General features: G+C 35.6%; 1 protein-coding gene across 3 annotated transcripts; it reads left to right on the forward strand.

Annotated features, from left to right (window-relative positions):
* Window positions 1–153: 153 nt before the first annotated feature.
* On the forward strand, window positions 154–20,847 carry LOC113505382 (ATP-binding cassette sub-family A member 17-like). 3 transcript variants are annotated; one of them, XM_026888051.1, is made up of 33 exons: window positions 154–780; window positions 880–994; window positions 1,417–1,511; window positions 1,769–1,883; window positions 2,283–2,371; window positions 2,750–2,899; window positions 3,412–3,522; window positions 4,072–4,189; window positions 4,620–4,793; window positions 5,093–5,271; window positions 5,833–5,994; window positions 6,788–6,920; window positions 7,592–7,746; window positions 8,326–8,448; window positions 8,826–8,927; window positions 9,266–9,404; window positions 9,848–10,094; window positions 10,441–10,499; window positions 10,822–10,934; window positions 11,727–11,940; window positions 12,271–12,540; window positions 13,759–13,980; window positions 14,670–14,792; window positions 14,995–15,234; window positions 15,908–16,002; window positions 16,318–16,462; window positions 16,966–17,079; window positions 17,327–17,460; window positions 17,820–17,967; window positions 18,698–18,905; window positions 19,345–19,550; window positions 19,875–19,993; window positions 20,279–20,847. In XM_026888051.1, exons 1-33 carry the CDS (start codon window positions 580–582, stop codon window positions 20,495–20,497), a joined length of 5,037 nt encoding a protein of 1,678 aa, XP_026743852.1. In that variant the 5' UTR covers window positions 154–579; the 3' UTR covers window positions 20,498–20,847. The 3 variants fall into 3 exon arrangements, 2 of the variants coding, with proteins under 2 accessions (XP_026743852.1, XP_026743853.1); XM_026888052.1 differs by lacking the exon at window positions 880–994 and having other exon boundaries at window positions 696–780; XR_003401625.1 differs by lacking the exons at window positions 19,345–19,550; window positions 19,875–19,993; window positions 20,279–20,847 and having other exon boundaries at window positions 17,848–17,967; window positions 18,698–18,752.
* Window positions 20,848–20,903: the final 56 nt, after the last annotated feature.

Raw genomic sequence — 20,903 nt, forward strand, 5'->3', positions numbered from 1 at the left:
AAAACCTCTCAGTGTTAATAAAATTTGTAAAATAAAACCATTAAGTTAGAAAATTAATGAGCAAGCACTTAGGAGTAAAATAAAACGTTCTTTGCTTATAATAGATTCCCTTTTTACGGCACAGTAAGTATGCACTTTTAATTTTACAAATAGTCCTTCTTTATTAATTCATAATTTTGATGAAAGTAAAAGAATTATTATAGGATTCAAAGTCTTAATGTCTGTTAATCGATATCGTCGAGACTCATAATTTGGACGTACATTATTAAAAAGATCGATAAGTTTAAGATATAAATCGCTGTAGGCCGTTGTAGCACTATATTTGGTTGCAGAAAATGGAAGGTCTGAATGCAAGGGTTGACTTTTATGACTTTAAACTTACTGTTGAAAAATGGCAATATCGTTCAAATTTGTGATTTGTCACACTTGTCTGTCACTTTTGTTTGACTTTGTCAAATTCTAATTTGAGTTTGACACCACAATTTTAGTCCGCCAATTTTTAAATAATTATTGACACAATAGCATTAACGAAATCAGCATTTTACATAATATTTTTATTTATTTAATGTTTTCCTTATTATGTGCCTTAGGTTACTGGCACGAGAATTTAAGGAATCAGTTGTAGTTCCACTATGGGTATTACTGTGGAAGCTCGCGAAAGAGCGTCAAAATCGGTGCATGTATAATCTTTGGGAAATTTTTGGAGGATTGTTAGTGTTTCTTGTTGTGTTCTTTGTTAATCAAACTGTGAAACCATTAGACGACGTCCTGCCTCGTCATGTAAGTGGTTTTTGGTAGCTTCGAATTCCTGACTAAAGCTAAGAAATAACCTATGGAGTTCTTCACTGTTGATGAGTAATTTTGCTATTGTTCTTTTAGTTTAATTATACAAATGATGATTTTTTAATCAGAGTTTATTACACTCCTCTCAACCCCTTTACGCAACTGTTGATGGCTAATGTGGAGTTTAATTTAAAGAATAAAACTGAACCAGGTTAGATTTGTTACTATCAAATACATTAGTTTTACAAAATGCCTATATTCTGTACTAGTTTCTTATTTATATAGTGTGCTAGTTGGCTGTGATGCTTTATTTGAAAAAACACAAACATATTTTTGTGTACAGAGAATCAAGTAGACTATAATATTCATCATAATTATGTATTTTATTATTTTATAAATAACTGTTGTTTCTTTTGTTAAATAACAAAATTGTTGTGTGTTTATTTGAGTTTTATGAGTTATTTTTAGATTTTAATGTTAGTTGTAAGTTATTTTTAAATTGTGTGTGTTTTCAAACCACTATCATTTGAGTCTTTCTGTAAAGACAGTGTGTATTTATAATACATAAATAACATATTATTATATGCTTTGACACATTATTGTTCCTAAAGGTATTATCTTCTTTGTTTCCAGATATAATGCCCATACATAAATGGGAATTTATTCATGATGCAAAAATTCCTAATTTTTTTAATGAATCTGATAACATTGCTGTAGTCAAGTTTCAGGTAAAATGTTTAAACATTAATTCCAAGAAAAATAATTTGAATTATGGGTTGTGGGATATAGAAACAGTTTTATAAACTTGTTCAAGTGCTAATGTGCATATGTATTATACTATATTCTCATAAATGTGAATTATCGTAGTTTCAGATAATTAAAAACTGGAATTGTATGCCACAAATGATTCGGGAGGCAAGGCTTTCCAGGTGTGTTTTTGAGTAGTAACTTAACTAGATTTAACAATCAGATATCTTAATTGCAGAACAATGGATCCCTTGACGAAGATCTGATATATTCTATAAATGTTAACACAAAGGAGGAAGAAAGTAATGTGTATCGAATATTCAATGGATTCTTTAGAGGTGTTGTTAAGATTGGTATGACAAATAATGAGTTTTAATAACAATATACATTCAAGTTACCTTTAGTATTAATGATGGAAGATAGCTTATTTCCATCTTGCAATATTTCAAAATTGTCACAAGAATTTCTAAGAAATGCAATATGGTTTTTAGTAATAAATGTGAAAGACCAAAAGTATATCAGCCAGGATAGCCGAGTGGTTCAGGTCAACACGCCAAACCCACTTAGCGCGATTTCGATCCCTGCGTAGGCCAAGCATTCATATTATGTGATCCACATATGCTTGTCCTGAGTCTGGATGTCTCTATGCATGTGTTATTTGTTTGTGAAAACCCGCGACACAAGGATTAAATTATTAATGCGGGATTCGTTTAAAAAAGGCACATTCTTATTAAGAAAAAAATATTTTTCAGAGGAGACTTCACCATCGTTTTTACCAAGTTTACAATGGGCAATAGACAAGGCATACATGGAAAGACTTTCTGATGTTGAAATTGGACAGGTCTGAAATTCTGAAAACCTATTCATGATTTTTATTTATAGTTAAATTTATAATGTGTTTAGTTAGTAACTTCATCTGTTGAATTAGGTGTAACCTGTAATAATAGATGTAAGATGTGTGTGTTAAATAAATAATTCTCATGTCACAGTGTGTGTACTGTACTATGACATCTTGACAGATTTTCATGAAAAGAAAATTGTGTGTATGTTCAGTAGTTCTGAGAATCAGTTACTATCTTTATTAGATTTTTTTTTGGTATTTAATGTCTTCTCCATACCAGAAACTCTCTTAAAATATCTGATATGTATATAAATATAATAATTTGTATTATGCAAAACAAAATAGTTTTAACTATCTTCATAATTATAAAAATTTCAGCCTATCCAATTAAACATAATTCCAAGATACATTTCTCATGAATTGCGAGCCCTACAGAAATTTCTTATTATTTGCACTATCATTGCACCTCTACCGTTCTTCCTTATAAATTCTTCAAGATTGATTGATGAGAGAAGAACTGGAATAAAGGTACCATTTGATTTGAAGTTAAATTTTATTTGGTATTTTTATTAAAATTAATAAGTTAGGTCGCAAAGTATAATTTATGTAATATTCTACAACTTTCACATAACGCCATCTAGTCTCACACTAAGCAAAGCTTGTATTATGACTATTAGACACCTGATAAACATACTTATATATTTCTAAATACATACATATTATAGATAAATTACAACCAGACACAACGTGTTCGTGCTCATCACACAAACATTTGTCCTGAGTGGGAATCGAACCCGCGACCTCCGGTATTGCAATTAGGGCCACTAACCACAAGCCTCTGTCGAAATTCGGTTCTTGGCCTATGCAGTAGCGGGAGCGGCTGTTTGACTAGATTATGTTGAAGAAACACGTTTAATTCTAGTTTCAAAATGTAAAACTAGATGGCGCTCTGCTCATTGTTTGTTGTATAATATAATATATTCTATAAAAATGTTATTCGTTTCTCATGCATAATTTTAACCCAATTTCCGTAAGTTTAGGAGCGGATGAAGCTAGCAGGCGTGTCTCGTGGTGTCCTGAGATGTGCGCGACTTGTAGACTACGCATGTGTTGCCGTGATATATGCTATCCCCGCCACTTTGATACTAAAGGTGAGAAAATTTAATGCGATTTTCTGTAAAATTGAAAAAAAAAATCTTTTCTCATATTACTTAAAGTATAATGATAAAATTTTCCTTTAGTGCTTATTAGCGGGTAAGTTTTTGATTTAAAAAAAGCAATACTTTCTTCCCTAGATCAGGGAGTTGTATATGAACTATGCTATTGTTTAACTATTATGTATACTTGCGAGACAGCGATTTAATAGTTATTGCAAATAATATCTTTCTGTCTCTTCAAAAGAGACAGAAATGTTCTGTACCTACATTTTTTAAACGAAACCGCACTGACAGCCTACTAGCAAAAAATAGTAGGTACTACAAGTGCAGTTTACAAAAAAAGTATTATTTGTTTCGGGCAAACTTTTATCAATATTTAAACTTTTTTTTATAGTATCACGTGGTTACTTACAAAGAGGAAGAAAGGTTCTAAATACTATAACAACAAACGAGCGCAGTTTAGAGAAACATACTCTTTGCTTATCGAAGTTTTGTCCATCATTAATGCTTGTTTACCAACGCACTGTTTTTCCTCTTTTACAGGGGACGAGGAGACCTATTTTACCATTTAGCAACCCTGTAGTCATAGGTATTACCTTAGTACTGCATTATATGAGCTGCACGACGCTGTCTTTCATCACCACCACTCTATCGGACGATTGTAAGTACGAGATCTTATTGTATTAACAGTTTCCAAATGATAAGAATCGTGTGTTTATACATATAGGTAATCTTGTATAGTCAATTTAATTCATATTTGCGCGCGGTGTCATGTGTGGGTAGCCACAAAAATTTCACGAGTATCGGTCGAGCCGTTTCGGAGGGGTTCAATTACATAGGTGCACCGTAACACGAGAATTTGATATATTACATGAAGTACACAGTAATATAATGCCTGAAAAAGGTATTTGTATGCGACGGTGTTGCGACGCCACTTAAAGATTCCTAAGAGTGGATTACAATAGGCTTAATTGTTTGAATTTTGAATGGAGGTTATATTTGACCGTTTTTTCACTTTTTAAGCAGTAATCAATTTAAATAATGGATTTCGAGGTATAAAAGCTAAGTTTAAATATGTTTTTCCCTTTCAGTCAACTTCGCTGACACTTTGGGTCTATTTTTCTACATCAGCGCGTTCTTTTTGGACTTTCTGTGGTATTCGTATGAAGCTCGAAGTATAACATTGATATATATTATATGCACTATAATACCTCATTCGCCGATTTATATGTTCTGGGATGAAGTTCTTTATTTGGAACAAATGGGTTGGTATTTTATTTTTCATTTTAATAAAAATACTTAAATAAGAAAAAAAATCTGTAAAAAGGTAGAAAAGAAACTTGCTTGATTATGAACTTGAAACATTACCGTTCCTTCTAAGAATAAAAATTTAAAAAGTTGCATTTTTATTATTTTGTTAATTTAGATCTATAACTTTTTTGCAGCCTTTCTACTGCCTCTTCTCTCCTATCAAATTGCTTTTGACGGGTCATTAGACTCAAATAATATACAAAAATAATCTAATCGGGTGATAACGCAGCTTCAATATTGTAATTTTTTCCAGGTATAGGCATCCAGTTTTGGAACCTCGGACACAAATATCCAGACACCAGCTTGACTGTGTTTAGAGTGTGGACGTTTTTCGTCGCTCAGTTTTTTATTGTCTTGATACTCTCTTGGTATTTAGATCTAGTCAGACCCGGTAGTCATGGTATCTCTAGGAAGTGGAATTTCATGTTTAAAGTTAGTTTATAAGGAGTCTTTATTATTAGTAATATAGTATTTTTTTCCATCTGTTACTCCCAAAAGATAGAGTTCTATTTCAATAATTGATGTAGAGTTTATTCTGGAACACGATACTAGCTCCGATATGTAAAGCGGCACAAATTGGAACTACGCTCGATTGTCAGCTAACGACATCGGTTTTGTTCGATAATGCCATGTTGGGACATCGAAAACAGAATTAATCAAAGTAAATTTCAGAAGCACGCTAGTTTTAGGAGCCAGGCCTGGGCTTATACTTCTAAAAACGACTATATTAATGATAGCGCTGACGTTTATTTTAGGCCGTGTCACAAGAAGTCGCTTTGCTTTGTGACGTTTTGTTTTACATTACTAGAATAATATTAAGTTATTTTTTTTCGTCTTAAAATGATTTTCTCTTGTAGAATTCCCAGTCGATTCCTCATAAAATTGAGCAGCAGATACATAAATAAACTTGTATTTACCAGCATTATTTAGAGTCTAATAATAATGAGTCCTTGTTTCTTGAAATTAAACGTTAAATATTACTCTTATCTATAGAAAAGGTATTGGTTTGGCGCTAAACCTACGAAGAAGGTTAGAAGACCCGATATGCAAAAAGAACGCAAATTGTCCAAAGATGAGGAAGACGAGAGAGAAATGTATTTCGAAAAGGGCCCGAAGACAGCGGAGGTAGCTGTTAAAATCATGAATGTTACTAAGGTATTTTTTGTAAACTATACGAGACGTTATAATCTTTATTATCATTGTGATAAAGTTCAAAATGAGTGTATGATGTGTATGTGATGGGTGTGCAGTATTAATCTTATTATTACACATTTTTATGCCTAGTGCGCTTATAATGTAGATAATAATGATAAAGTAAAAACAACCTAATTGCAATAGGGTAAAGCTTATTATTGCAGATTTTTGTGTCTGCTGAATAATGTAACTTGAAAAAGCTTTTGCTGTTTTTTTTTGTAATTGAATAAATTAATATTCCTTGTATGTTTTCAGTACCTGACTTGATAATCTCTGGTGAGTTGATGATTTACTTTTAAAATTTCTCTATCGTTTCAACCCTCGACGTAATAAGAAAAAGGGTGTTTCTAAATTTGACTAGTTTGTGTGTCAGCGTCATCGTAGCTCTGTATTGGAATTTTTAATTAGTCGCGAGTATTTAAGCTGATTGATGAAAATCAGTCCAATATGGCCGCCGCGCGCCATAGAACGTAAAATTTAATATTTTTTCACAACTTCCTAAATTTGTGTATGAAATGAAAGGCCTAATAGAAAAATAAACAAATGTCTTGCGGTTTTAAAATTATTTTGTACTTAGATATACATATATTTGTTAGCAAAACTTAATTTTAGCAAGTAATCTCTTAAAGAAACCTACTTTAATTTAAAGAAGTATTAAACAAAATTATTCAAGGTTTTTTCTCATTTTCTATACTACAATATTATGAAAAATGAATTCAAGAATAAGAAAAGTAGTTAACCCTTTTATTTTCAGATATTCAGAACGGTCCGAAAGTCAAAAGTGAAGGCTCTTGATAACGTCAGCTTCGATTGCTATAAAGGCGAAGTCACAGTTGTGTTAGGTGTCAACGGAGCCGGAAAGACCACCCTTATGTCTATTATAACCGGTGAGGTTTTACTTAGTTACTATGTTGGCTCAGCGACCCAAATTGTGTCTTGGCCTCTGATTCGAGAGAGCGTCTCTTTACCCCACCCTTTGCCATTTCTCGCTATTCAAGGACGTGAAGCGCCCGAAGGCTCGCCTCAATTGTATCGCTCCAGCGGTGCCTGGATCGGCTAACAGGGCGTCTACCTGCCAATGGGGTTTTAATATGATGTTTTATAAATTTAAGACACCTAATTATCACTACAGGGTTTACGCAAATGGAGCAGTTACAACTGAGCTTTAAAGTTCCATATTAAAAGAGTAAAAACGAAAGAAAAAGATACCTTTTGTTAAGATTGCAGTCGGTCTGAGCCTCTCACCATGCAGTATCTCCTGAATCATGATAGCTAGACAGTTGAAAATTTTACAGATACTAAAAATGTAATTTGAAGTTAAGCAACGATTGTGCAGTTCAAAAATGTGTTGTTTGTTAATTTAAAACATGATATTATATGTGATGACTCGACTACCGCTTGACCGGGTTTTCACGTAACTTTATCTACCAGTTGCTATACATGAAGTTTTAAATTGTTATTTTTTTAATAGTTCACATTGATACCATAATCATATATCCTACTTGCAGAATAAAGGATTTCGTTTCCTTTTGTTATTGACATAAGGTTGATATTCCAGGAATGTATAGTCCCTCAAAGGGTGCCGTTTTTATAAACAATAAGGATGTTACTCAAAAGTTGAGGGAGCTCCGAGAAACCATAGGATTCTGTCCTCAATATGACCTGAGCTTCAGTTATCTTACTGTCAAAGAGAATGTCCAGTTTTACCAAAAGGTTGGTGTATTTTCGTTCTTTTTTATTCAGTATTGATGAATCTGGCTTTATATACTGAACTAAAATTATGTTTCGAAAACTGTAACTTAAGATCAATTGTTAAAAAATGCGATGGTCAAAATGATTTTCGAATAATTATTCATAGGTCTTTCAATTGCTTACAATTTTATATTTTTATAAATTATTTAAATAAGCACCTTTTGGTTAAAGCGCGTGGCTAACGATTTTTTATCGTGAAACCTTTTATTTTTGTGATAGCTACACACAGAATGATCACCTATCGTATGTAACATTATGGTATGCAATAAAGAATAGACTTTAGTTGACAAAAAATTTAGGTTCTTAACAACGAAGCGAGCACTATTTTATTGAAACTACTTAATAAGTATGATTTAGATCCTGAAGGGATTTTACTTAAAATCGAATAAGGAATCTAACATCGATTGTCACTTTATGGGTAATTTGATAACCTGTCAAATTTTCTCCTAAAAAAGAACACAGTACATAACCCATGGAAAACCACAACATGTACACGCCCGTACGCCAACGTACTTAACTATGTACGCGTATATGTTACAGTTAAAAACAACTAAATGTGAGACTGATATGACAACCGAACAGCTGTTGAAGAAACTTAGATTGAAGGATAAAGCGCATCTCTTTACCCAGAACCTGTCCAGTGGAATGCTTAGGTGCTTACAGGTATAACACACTGTTAAATTTCTTAAAGCTGATATATTGTCCAAAAAATGTATGTATATTCATATGTATGTAATGTTTTAGTAGTAAATATAGGGATGTATGGGCGACATAAGGCGACGACCTCCGTGGTTGAGTGGCGTACGCACCGGTTTCAAGATGTCCGATCCCCGGTCGGGTCAATGTAAAGCATTCACATTTTTACATTATCTCGGGTCTGGGTGTTTGTGGTACCTTCGTTGTATCTGAATTCCATAACACAAGTGCATTAGCAACTTACTTTGGGTTCAGAATACTTCAGAACAATGTATGTGATGATGTTGTCCGCATTTATTTAGTATTTATATTATTTACATTATAATTTAGAGTGTGTGTTGTAGGTGGCGTGTTCATTAGTAACCGGTGCAAAAGTGTTGGTACTAGACGAGCCAACGTCTGGAATGGACGTGGAGATCAGACATCATCTTTGGGATTTATTCATGGTAAGGAAATACTCAGATTTCGTAGAGGTTACTGAAGATCAGCGAATGTCTATTTGACCTCTTCAACCCAGTTTAATTACCTGGGCAAAACAATAACCCTTAGTCAGACTGATTGTCAAACTTTCTGGCTTCTAACTACCTGTAATGTCTGTCAAAGATGTATTTATAACAGCAAATACCCAAAAATTAACATGCCTTCAGAACCACGGAGGAACGTTATGACAAAGATGGTTACCCATCTACGGACCGACCGTGTCAAGTGTAGCTTAGCCACGAGCTCGTCGCCTGAAAGAATTTTAATTCACCTCATGAAGGTTTTATTACTGTTTATTTATCAGGTTCTTCGCGGTACTAAAACGATAATAATGACGACAACTTGTATGGAAGAAGCCACTGCGCTTGGCGACCGTATTGTCATACTGAACAAGGGTCAATTGAGGTGTCACGGTACACCTCTGTTTCTACAACAGGCACTTGGTAAAAAGACATTTAATAATAATATACCACAGGGCCATCTCGTGTCATACTATCAAAGCTTGTACAATGAGAGTGATATTATGATTATGCCTTTCACTGGAGCCAGGTTGAATGTGAGGCCCAATGTGCGCGACGTCTCGCAGTTTCGATCCCCGCGTTGGACACTGGTCTATATTGTCCACGAATGGTTGGTTGTCTCGGGTTTAGGTGTATTTATGCACATGTCTTAAAAGTTTGTTAAAAACCCCTCGATAAGGATTAAAATCCTTAGTGCGATAGTCGTTTTTTATATTATCTATTTTCGTTCCCCGAATTGTGTTGGTATTATTTAATTTTCGTACTACTACCGAAAACTATGAGATAAAGAACCATCACAGTTGAATATTAAATAACCATTTATCATAGCTTGCCAAGTCATCTTTAAAAAAATTGTTTCTCTTCAGGCGTGAGCTGCAATTTATCCGTGACAATAACGGACAGTACTCACATGATACATTTAATTGACTTAGTCCAAGTTATTGTGCCTCATGTAGAGCACAGGATCGAAGACATCCACCGCGTAACATTCTCCCTCCCTTCCGAAGACCGGGACAAGTTTTCACAGCTTTTCAAAGTATTAGAGAGTAATAAAGACTCTTTGGGAATCATGTTCGTTGATGTCGGAATGTATATGGAGGAAGTCTTTCTGGAGTGAGTACCGATTCTTATATTCAAGTCGATTAAAATTGTCATCTGTTTTCAAAGATTTAGTCCACTTTTGTTGCTTGTTCTACGCGTGACGTTATCCATCACCACTTCAAAACTGGAATGTCAACAATTTTGGCACCCAACGTGGGGCACCAGCGTGTGATCAAAATTTTTAAACTACTGGGATGACAAAAAATATAGATTCTGGCGCCCAACGTGGGGCACCAGCGTATGATCCGCGGTCGTTCTCCTTGCAATCAGTGGGAGTGATATCTTACGTAGACACAGAGTTATTCCCGTTAACTGGATTCATCAGTTAATCTTCTTATTCCTGCTATTTATGTTGTAGGTTTCTTGAAGAAGAGACCGATGAGCAATACGACTTGCAAATGAGTCTATCCTGTCGACGTAAGTATTAAGCTAAATATGTATAAACACGTTTATACCATCCTCTTTACTGCAAAGTGAAAGGTCGTTTGTTTGAATCCCGGCACACACCAATGTCTTTCATGTCTTTGAATTCATGTGCGTTCTACTTATTTCTTGAAAATGGTAAAATACATGAGGCCTGCAGGGGGTAAAGTGAAAACTCTTGACACCATAACTTCACCGGTTGTTCATTATCCAGACTATTAGCAGATCCAAAAGTTCCAATAACTAAGGAAAATTTATTACAACACGTTTAGCGAGTTAACGACCAACTAGACAAAATAATTCTTACATTTTACAGATATGGAAATGAATAAAGTTTTCGGTATTCGTCTGCTGATATCTCAACTTCAACTGCTTATCGAGAGAATAATTGAATATAGGATGCTGAATAAGTACCAATTTTTTGTATGGGTAAGTAAAAAAATATTGGAAAAGGACTTATCACTACCAGCACTAGCTTTTTAACTGTTCTTCTTCGAATTCTTAAAAAAGACATGCCATTGTGGATGGCTGTTGACTGGACAGATAGTCGACTAATTGAGGTCACAACTTAAACCCACTGCGCGACCCGTATCACTATTTCGGTCCTCATGTAGGACAAGTGTTTGTGATATCCACATATGCTTGTTCTGCGTCTGTTTGTTTGTGGATGTCTGTGCATGTTATTTTAATGTTGGTGAATACCGGATTGGATGCGGGCTGCCCAGGACCGGGATGGTTGGCGCTCTTTGGGGGAGGCCTACGTTCAGCAGTGGACGGCGACAGGCTGAGATGATGATGATGAATACCCCCGCAACAAAAGGATTGAGTTCCTTAATTTGGGAGTTGTTATAGAAAATAGGAAGAAAGTGGTAACCCGGACACGGCTACAGATAGTGTATTGCGCTCTCTCGCTTCCACATGTCACTGTTCTGTAGGCATATACCAGTAAATGCTTTGGTTATTTTTTTGGAATTTGATTCAGTTTTCGATTCTATCCTAAAATGGTACGATTGAACAAAACCAAAAGTAGCGGTCCAGTGTTTAAAGCGTAATTAGGTGTCGATCGCGCGTAGTTCCAAATCCTGCCACTGAAGAAACTGGCGCTAGTGTCGGGTTTGAGATTACCAACTTGATATCAATTTAATTGAAACAGTACATGATACCGTCAAGAGAAAACTCACGGTATACAATCACATTTTAATAGTACATACGTTGTTACAGCAAGTAGTACTGCCGATCGTCGGTTTCTTAGTAGTAACACTGACTACGAACGACTCTCTCGGCTTCGGCAACATGTTCACTCACTATGAGTACCACGGTCACCACGTCAGGGCTCTAGTGTATAACCCGGGGCCGTTCAGACGCAGCGGGATCAACGAGTCCGTGCTTAAACATCCTGAACTTAAAGCTGTGCTTTCAGATGATGTAGATAGAGGTGAGTTTTGTGTGAATAGTTTTTTACTTCATGTATTGAGTGTTGGCAGTTGTTGGCTATTCGCTCGGTACTTGTTACGACGGGAATGGAAACATGTTTTCAGTGGTCATATTTTTTTTAAATTTTGGTTTATCTTTCTTCGGTCAAGTCCTTATTTATTTGCAATCATCCTTTTCGGTTTCTGCGTATTAAATTTGTAATTATATTATAAATATAAGTGACACTCGTCGTTCCCACAGTCAAACCGTTTAAACGGTTCTGTGGGGCATGTAATTTAATGATTTTATGTAATAAAAGAGAAATAAATACTTTTGAATTGAAACTTCACAGAATTCAGCGATCCAACGTCTGGCTACATGAACAGCGAAACGATGGGTATAAAACTGATGCAGCATTACACGAGATTATTTCACCCTAAAGAGCCAAATCTTCTATCGGAGTCCATCAACTTGTACAGTAACATATACATGTCTGTTCACATACCTTACCTCAATCACAGCATAATAACCTCATATGAACCTATTAGGAAGGAAGACAGGACACAAATTAATCCGAAAAGTGTGTTTCTATGCCTAAAATGGGCTATATGGGTTGTGTTTTGTAAGTAGCATTTATTTCTCTTTATTATTAGTTAGTCGAATTGCAGCACGTACTAATGCCGTTTGGAATTTTTATGCGTAATAAATAATCATTCATCATTTTCCATTGTATGTTCGCTCCTTTTAGTCGCAGCGTGATGGTTTATAGTCTAAAGCCTTCCTCGATGAATGGTCTATTCAACACAGAAATATTTTTTCAATTTGAACCAGTAGTTCTTGAGATTAGCGCGTTCAAACAAACAAATAAATAAACTCTTTAGCTTTATATATTAGTATAGATAATTAAATTGGCTTAGTAGTTTTATAAATATACAAAAAAAAACAATAAATGTTACTTTTACTTTTTACAATGTAAATAGAGGTTAAAATCAAATTATCAATCAACATGTTTTTATGCCTTAAAGAACCTTATTTAAAGCCTTCTTTTTTTTTAAAAAAAAGGTATTTCTTTACGTCCCTATCAAATGCCTGTAATCCCAAAGGTCCCCTACGTCTTTAAGTTTGAGAAATTATGACCACTTATTTTTTACAATATTAGTATTCCCCCAAAATATTTGTGTGCGGAATACAAAAGACCCTTTTCTTCAAATCACGTTTTTTTATATATTTTTTACTTACCCTCGTCCCCTTGGCCAAAATACTGTTATCCCACTGCAAGGATATTTCATCAAAACAGGGGTATTTTAATGTGTGGTGGGCTTTAAAATGTAAGCTGAGTCATTTATTGTTGTTTCGTTATTCCACGCCTATTTTGAGGGGTGATATTATTATAAGTTAACACAGGTGCAGGTATTTGTTTGCAACTTTTATATTAATATTACAAGTATGAACGGGATGCATTTGTTATCCAAAATTTCATTTATGACGCAAGTTTTTATATGTTACGACTCCAATTATATCCTAGGATTTTGCCACTGTACAGTTACACTGTCTGTAATTTCTGATGAACAAGACATGTACTGAAATGCTACCGACAATACTCCTTTTTTTGTCGGGCAAGGAGATCTTCATGACACCGAGGGTAGTGTCTGAATTTTACTGACTCAAACTGACATACGCTTTTTGGGGCTGGTGCATGCAATTAATGCAAAACAACGCAAAAATTAACTGTTAATAAAAAAAAGAGAAATTAAATAAGATCTGAGCCTATTGAAAATATAAACGCCTTACTCCATATAATACTTAAACATGGTTTACTCTAGTGTACATTTTTCATCAGTTACCGTCGTACCCCTCGCACCTTGCATCACGTTGACCATAAAGGAATACGCTAACGGCATCCGAGACAACCATATGATGGCCGGCTGTTCCCCCATAGTCCACTGGGGCGCTAGGTTCATACTACACATGACCGCCTACCTGGCGATCATACCCGGCCCTTTGATGATCTTATCTGTCGGAATGGACTTCGATGAGACCTTCACCGAGGTGGAATTCCTTGGTTTGTGTTATTTTATTTTCTTGTTATCTTAGATTCATTTAAAAGTTGATAGCCGAGTGGTCGAGGTCACCACACCAAACCAACTGTGCGCGACGTGTCGCGGGCTCGATCCCCGCGTAGGACAAGCATTTCTGTGATCCCCGAATGCTTGTTCTGATTATGGGTGTGTTTGTAAATAAACCCCCGCAACATAAGGATTAAATTCCTTACTGCGGGAGTCGTTCTTTAAAAAAGAGTTTTAGATGGAAAGCTCCTCATTTCGACCAACAAATGAGGATTTGTGAGTTAATTAATCTAGGCTACTGCTTTAGGTCTTGTTGGTTATGAATTTATTTTGAAACGCTGTAACGTTTTAAAATTTAATTTTAAGTAAGTGACGCAATAGATGATGACTATTTTGTTTCTCAGTTATCGTCTTTTATGTTTATTAATGAATATTTATTTATTTATTTTTTGTACCGCCGAAATTAATCGAGCAAATAACAGAGAATAGAAGTTACGCGTGATATCACCATTATGAACCTACAAATTTTATGGATTCGTTACGTCAAAATCCCTCTTGAAATTTAAAGCAGTTTAATTTAGATTTTTTCCTTTTATACTTAGTCAACATCCCTTTTATTTATTTACCGCAAGTAAAAAGTATTTGATGTAAATAAAAATCTCTTAATTTATTTGTATAATTTCAGGTGCAGTTGCAATGATATTAGTGGCATTTGGAGCGGCTTATCTCGCTCATTTATTTTTTCTGAGTTTTATATTTCAAGGAAATTATGCAATTTGCCAGGTGTACATCATGTCTATATGTTTCGGTTAGTTAACTACTTTTGAATAGATTCGGTGCCTGTAGTTTAAAAAAAAAGACCTGTTAACTCTTTATGAAGGCGATTTTTTTTTCATTAGACATTTAATGATAGAAGTTGTGAAAACTACGCATATTATTTTTGTTTCTTCTACAAATAACCTAAAAACCAGTCTAAAACACGGTTACATGTATAAATTTATGTTTCCTAGGAACCATCTTGCCTATAACTCTGGCAGTTCTAGAGCCAGTGTGGAAAAGGCATATGGGTTTGACGTTTTCGTACTTGACTCTTACGATCGTGGCTCGTATTAGCCCCTTGTTTGCTTTCACTGTCGGTCTCGCTCGCGTGGCCTTACTGGCGAGGTCTAATGCCTTGTGCGCTCATTATAAACACATGTGCCCCGACTTGAAGCTAAGGGATCTTCCCTTCAATCCAGATGATTGCTGTCGTAAGTATTCTTTTTTGTATGTAATTGTAGCTAATTCTTAGTGCTGCTATTGCCCGCTAACTGCTGATGTTAGTTTGGTCCTATTTTTAAGTTAGACCTCTATTAAACTCGACTAAATCGGTAAATTGATAACTTTTATGGACGGCTCCTACAAATAAAAAAATAAATAAAATAATCGGACTTAGCACCTCCATTTGGTGTAAGACAGTTACAAAAACTGGCTTTAATTAGATAAATTTACTATCTACCTAATCAAATGCTAGAGGCAGCAATGTAGTTTCGCCATCACGATTCCACTGCTACAAGTACTGGAAGGCTCAGCGCAAACAGAACGGAGAGCAGCGGAGAGGATTTTAATAATGCCTTATTATATAAACATATTCTTCCATTTCTTCTTCTTCCGCCAAAAGCAAAATTATAATCCCAGTCCATCATCGTTTACGAATTTTCGCGAAAAACTGGCATGTTTTCTTTAGAGTAACCCAGAGCGGTTTACTCACACGCTCGCGAGATCACGCGCAAGCTCGAGCATTCACAATCCGTAAAAAAAATGCCCGAGACTGCGCGGGGATCATTCCTCTCTGTCTGCGCTGACCCATACAGTCTTACTATAAGAGCTGGTGGCAGAAGCTTCGACTTGCTTTTCTCCAAATGACTTCTGTAAATATTTCAGGATCGGAATTAGATATGCCTTTCAAATATATGGAGGATTACGTTACTGGTCTCCACGACTTTCTTACTCTTATAATACAGTTTTTTATTTATTCAGTAAGTTTTTTCACTTTTTTTTGTCAGTTTACAAGACAGTACCTATTTATAGAAATACTTGGCTCAGGAAGATTTTTTTTTGACGCAGTTTGGTTCGAGTAGTAATATTAAAAGTTACGTTCTTTATTCATATATAGAAGAGGAATGTGTATTTGATGATACTTATAATTTCACCGATCCTCTTTTTCATTGAAGAGGAAAAAAAATCTTGAAACTTGAAACGAATTGGGAATCAACCGACGTGTTTTTTTTCCCAACCTTTTTTACAGTTTCATATTTATTATGGCATTCTTTCATCATTTCATATCATTATAGGTACTGGTGATATTACTAGAGCATAGGATACCTCAGTACATGATAGAACGGATAATGACGTTCCAGTATAGAGTGCCACGCCACAAGTTCTTCAGCATTAGTGTAAGCAAAGAGGCTGACTATGTACGGTCGAAGTTACGAGCTGGTAAATCAAATTCTGATATAAATATCTTGTAGTCGAACCTAAATATTTTTACCTTTTAGTCATTCTCCAATAATGTAAATTTGAAAGTTTAAGTATATTTTTCTTAAACTCCCTTTTTTCGGGTGGAAAATCATCGCTTTGGGTTGAGCGGAAGAGTGTCAGACTTCTACTGACTAAAACTCATCCATGGTCCTGTCTTTGCCCTTCGTGTATCGCGGCCACTGTAACCCTTTCGTATTATCCGCTGCCCCGGCAGGTTTTTAAATGCTCTGGCGAAAGCATTTCAAGGCTTTCATCCATAAGATTTGAGTTTTCAAGCGACAAAAGCAACAACCACAATACCAAGACATAGGCTCATTCATATTGGAGATTAAATAATCTTGTGAAAGCTACAAATTTCTCAATTGTTCTCAAACCTCAAAAGTATTGCAATATGTATTACGCCTCGATTACTTTCTGTATTTTATTTGAATATAACGCATTGAATTGATATTTTGTCTTAGGGGAAACCAAAAATGACGTCATATTGGCTCACAATTTGCATAAAACCTTTAACAATATATTCAATAAAAAGAAGTGTGAACCAATCAAGGGGATAAGCTTTGCAGGAAAACTGGGTAAGTTATTATGTTCTAACTGTGAAATGGCGCGTACTCGTAAGCTAAGTGCCTCTAGAATAATTGAACATTGGCCGTCACCCAGTAGAACCTATTCCTAGATGCTAATTGAAACATAGTAGATTATATTTAGGCCATTTTTCATTTTTATTATTCTATTAATGAAAAACTTTAAACATACCTAAAATAATTATTGGTTTCCAAATAGCCATTTTCCTATCTGGATTTGATATCGTAAATATTTCAGGCGAATGCATAGGCATCGTGGGTCCACGAGATGTTGGTAAATCCACGCTTCTGAAAATGCTGAGCGGCCTTATGGCTATGACGAGAGGGACTTGTGTCGTTCAAGGGCACCACGTCAGAAAGAATCGCTTGAAGGTATGATTTTTTTTGTATGATAAAGTGAGTTAACAAATATTTTATGTTAAATTCATAATATTTTGATGTTCGTTGTTGTCTTGGGAATGTAAACTATCTACCAATTCTACCATATATTATGGTTGAGGTCACCACGCCAAAACCACGCGTTATGTGCTTCAGGTTCGGTTCCTGCGTATGACAAGGGTATGTGAACCATGAGTGATTGTCTTGAGTCTAGCTGTCTTTGTGCCTTTGTGACTTTGTATTTTTGAATGTTGGTGGAAACCACCGTGAAGTCGTGGTTTTAAAAAAAATATATGAGGTTATAATGAGGTTTTCATTGCAGTATATTTTGCATGATAAATTTTATATTGCAGTATATGAAGAATATCTGCTACTCGTCAGGTCCCTTCGGCCTGGACCCTTTCCGGACGGGAGTACACAACCTGTCGTTCTTAGCTCAGCTGCAGGGCTACTCCAAGGAGATGGCAGTTCGAATAGCTCTGATGTCTTTACATTTTATGGGTATAACTTTTGTATTTCTATGTTAGTAATGTAAGCTCTTATGAAAACAAGATTGTCCCGTTTTTTTGTGGACACGGGAATTTATAAACAAAGGTCAACACTAAACGAATTACTTGCGTAGCACAATATCATCAACTTCACGTCACCCCAAAAGATTAGTCCATGTACACTACCTCACGGGTGGCGCGAAAACATGTACAAATACGTAATTAGTACCACGACTTTTTCAACATTTTGATTGCTATATCTCCGAAATGGTGATTCTCTGGAAAAGAGTGTATGAACAATTTATATAAATAATTGCGTGATGAATAATTTTGTCTCACCAATTTTTATGATTACTGGAAAACTCAAAAATCCGATTTTTGCAGCATTTGACCTTGAATATTTTTTTTCCACACATCAAATGTGGATAATTGACCAATTGTGTGCAATATGATCCCTAATATTCATGCAGGTGGGTGCGACTTTACCCCTATTTTTGGAGCTAATTTGACCGGACTAGATATTGGATTAAGTTTTGATTCATACAGAAAAGCATTTTTGTGATCCACGAACACTTATTCTGAGTCTGGGCGAACGTTTATGAAACATCCGCAAGATTAAAGCACTTTCTGAGATAGCCAATATTATTTGTAAAAACTGACAACTAATTAAAGTTCAAAATGTAAATTCCATACATTTACGCGATTCGATCAGCTAGTACAAATGAAACTTGTCTCCTTTATAGGACTGCAGGCGAACTTGAGTGCAGTGAGGCGGTACAGTTCGGGCTGCGCGCGCCGCCTGGGGCTGTGCGTGGCGATGATACTGGCGCCGTCCTTAGCGATACTGGACGAGCCCATGCGGGACGTCGACCCCAACTCCCGCTCGAGAGTGGCTAAGGCACTACAGCGACTAGTATTAGAACCTGCTGTCGTCATTGTTGCTGAAGCCAGGTGAGGATCTCTTAAACCAATGTTTAGACTGGCCTGTTGGTCTGGTCGTTAGTGACCCTGACTGCTATACCGGAGGTCGTGGGTTCGATTCCCAACGACAAATGTTTGTGTGATGAGATCATTTGTTCTGTGTCTGGGTGTAATTTATCTATAATATGTATGTGTTTAGAAATATATAAGTATTTTGATCAATTATCTAGCACTCATTATACATTTATACAAGCTTAGTTTGAAACTAGGTGGCGTTGTGTGAAATTTGTGGAATGTTTATTAGTTGAAAAATGTGTTTCGATCTTATTAGACTAGCCGATCGACACTATAGACTAGATCTTCGGCTTATTTCAGTAAAGTCTTTTTGGGATAGCCATGTAACGATCAACAGCTTTGACATTATATTTTATAGCCTTAAAGTTAGTACTCACATTATAAATAATTTCAGCGTGGACTGGGGCCACATGGAGTCTGTCTACACTCGAATAGCCATCTTATCGCAAGGTGAACTGGCCGCGTTAGGACCAGCCGGCGAGATCCACGCGAAGGTCGCGAACGGGTATACGGCGCGGATCAAGCTTAAAATGGTTACAGCTTTCAGACAAGACATGCAAAAAGATCTAAATGATACAGACGATGTGGTTTCATCTTCATGTAAGAGACTTATTTATATTCTTGTTAGTTTGTGTTCTTTGTACAGGGCTAAAGACTTTAGCGCCAAACACTCTATTAGCAGTGAATATGAGCAAACTTCACAACGTGTGTCATGGAAGTATGGTCTGTTGCAGGACGAATGTAATGCCTTATGAGAAAGACAGAAACTGATAACCGGTGTCTTTTAATTTAATTTCTCCACTTGTTAGGTGTCCTTGTGGTTCTAGCAGTTGAAATATTTAAAGGCTTATGTAGCAAGCTTGCTGAATTTTCACAACATTCATTCATTTATATTTTTTTTAACTACATAACCGTTATGTTCAGCGGAATCGCAGCTGTCATTGCATACTGAGAAGAGCGTGATGCACGCTCAAGGTATCGTCGCCTTCAAGATGGAATTTAAGAAGATATTCGAGGATAGTTACATTCTAGGAGAGCACTTGGTAAGATCGTTAAATATTATGGCACCTGTTGAACAATTTACTACTTAAAAATGGGAAAGGGGTTTGAGGCAATATGTCAATACAAAAATAATAATAATGTAGTTTCAAAATAAATAATTTCGAAACTTTCCTAATCGTTTTTTTATACTCGAGCAACGAGACAAGTTCAGGCTTGAATCATATTTACTCGTTACCCACTACTAAGCATACAATTCTTACAAACGAGTATGTATCTCGTCCTATCTGGTCCTTCAAAAAAATACGAATAACAACTTTGTTTTGCAGTGCATGATATATTTCCACATCGAAGATCTCAAGAATAACATTCAGTACAGCGAGATGTTTGAGAAGTTGGAGAACTTGAAAGCGAGGTTTAAAGATGTAGTGGAAGACTATGTTCTGAGCACCACAACGATTGAGGACGTTTTCTGGAGGCTGCGAAGGGAAGGGCCCCAAGAGGCTGAATCGGACATTTCTGCGGCCACATCAGATAATTACGTGTGAACAATTTGATAATAATACAAGAGAAAAATTAAAAGTTCTGATTTATTACTTTGTTTTATTCTTTCTTCATGATTGATGCGTAACTTGGTGTAAAATTTAAAGTACCTTAGGTGTGCTGTTTTTTTCCTGTGTTCTGGTAAGAAGTGTGAATGTCTGTGCTGAATTTGTATAAATATTATTTATGAATATGGTTGGAATTCTTAATATTCATTATAGTAAAACCTGCTTATTACATTGGGTTGTATTAGTTCTGACGCTTAAAATTTAGCTCTTGTAGTGATGGCTATAAGGTCGATTTTAATAAGTTGTAAAAGTAACGTGCGATTTGAACGATTGCAGTTACTTTTGATAATCATACATAGAAATTAAATTATTCTGTAATTCTGTGCCAATATACTCATAGTCT

Source organism: Trichoplusia ni, chromosome 25 (genome assembly GCF_003590095.1).
Source record: "Trichoplusia ni isolate ovarian cell line Hi5 chromosome 25, tn1, whole genome shotgun sequence".
In the NCBI taxonomy this organism is placed as follows: domain Eukaryota; kingdom Metazoa; phylum Arthropoda; class Insecta; order Lepidoptera; family Noctuidae; genus Trichoplusia; species Trichoplusia ni.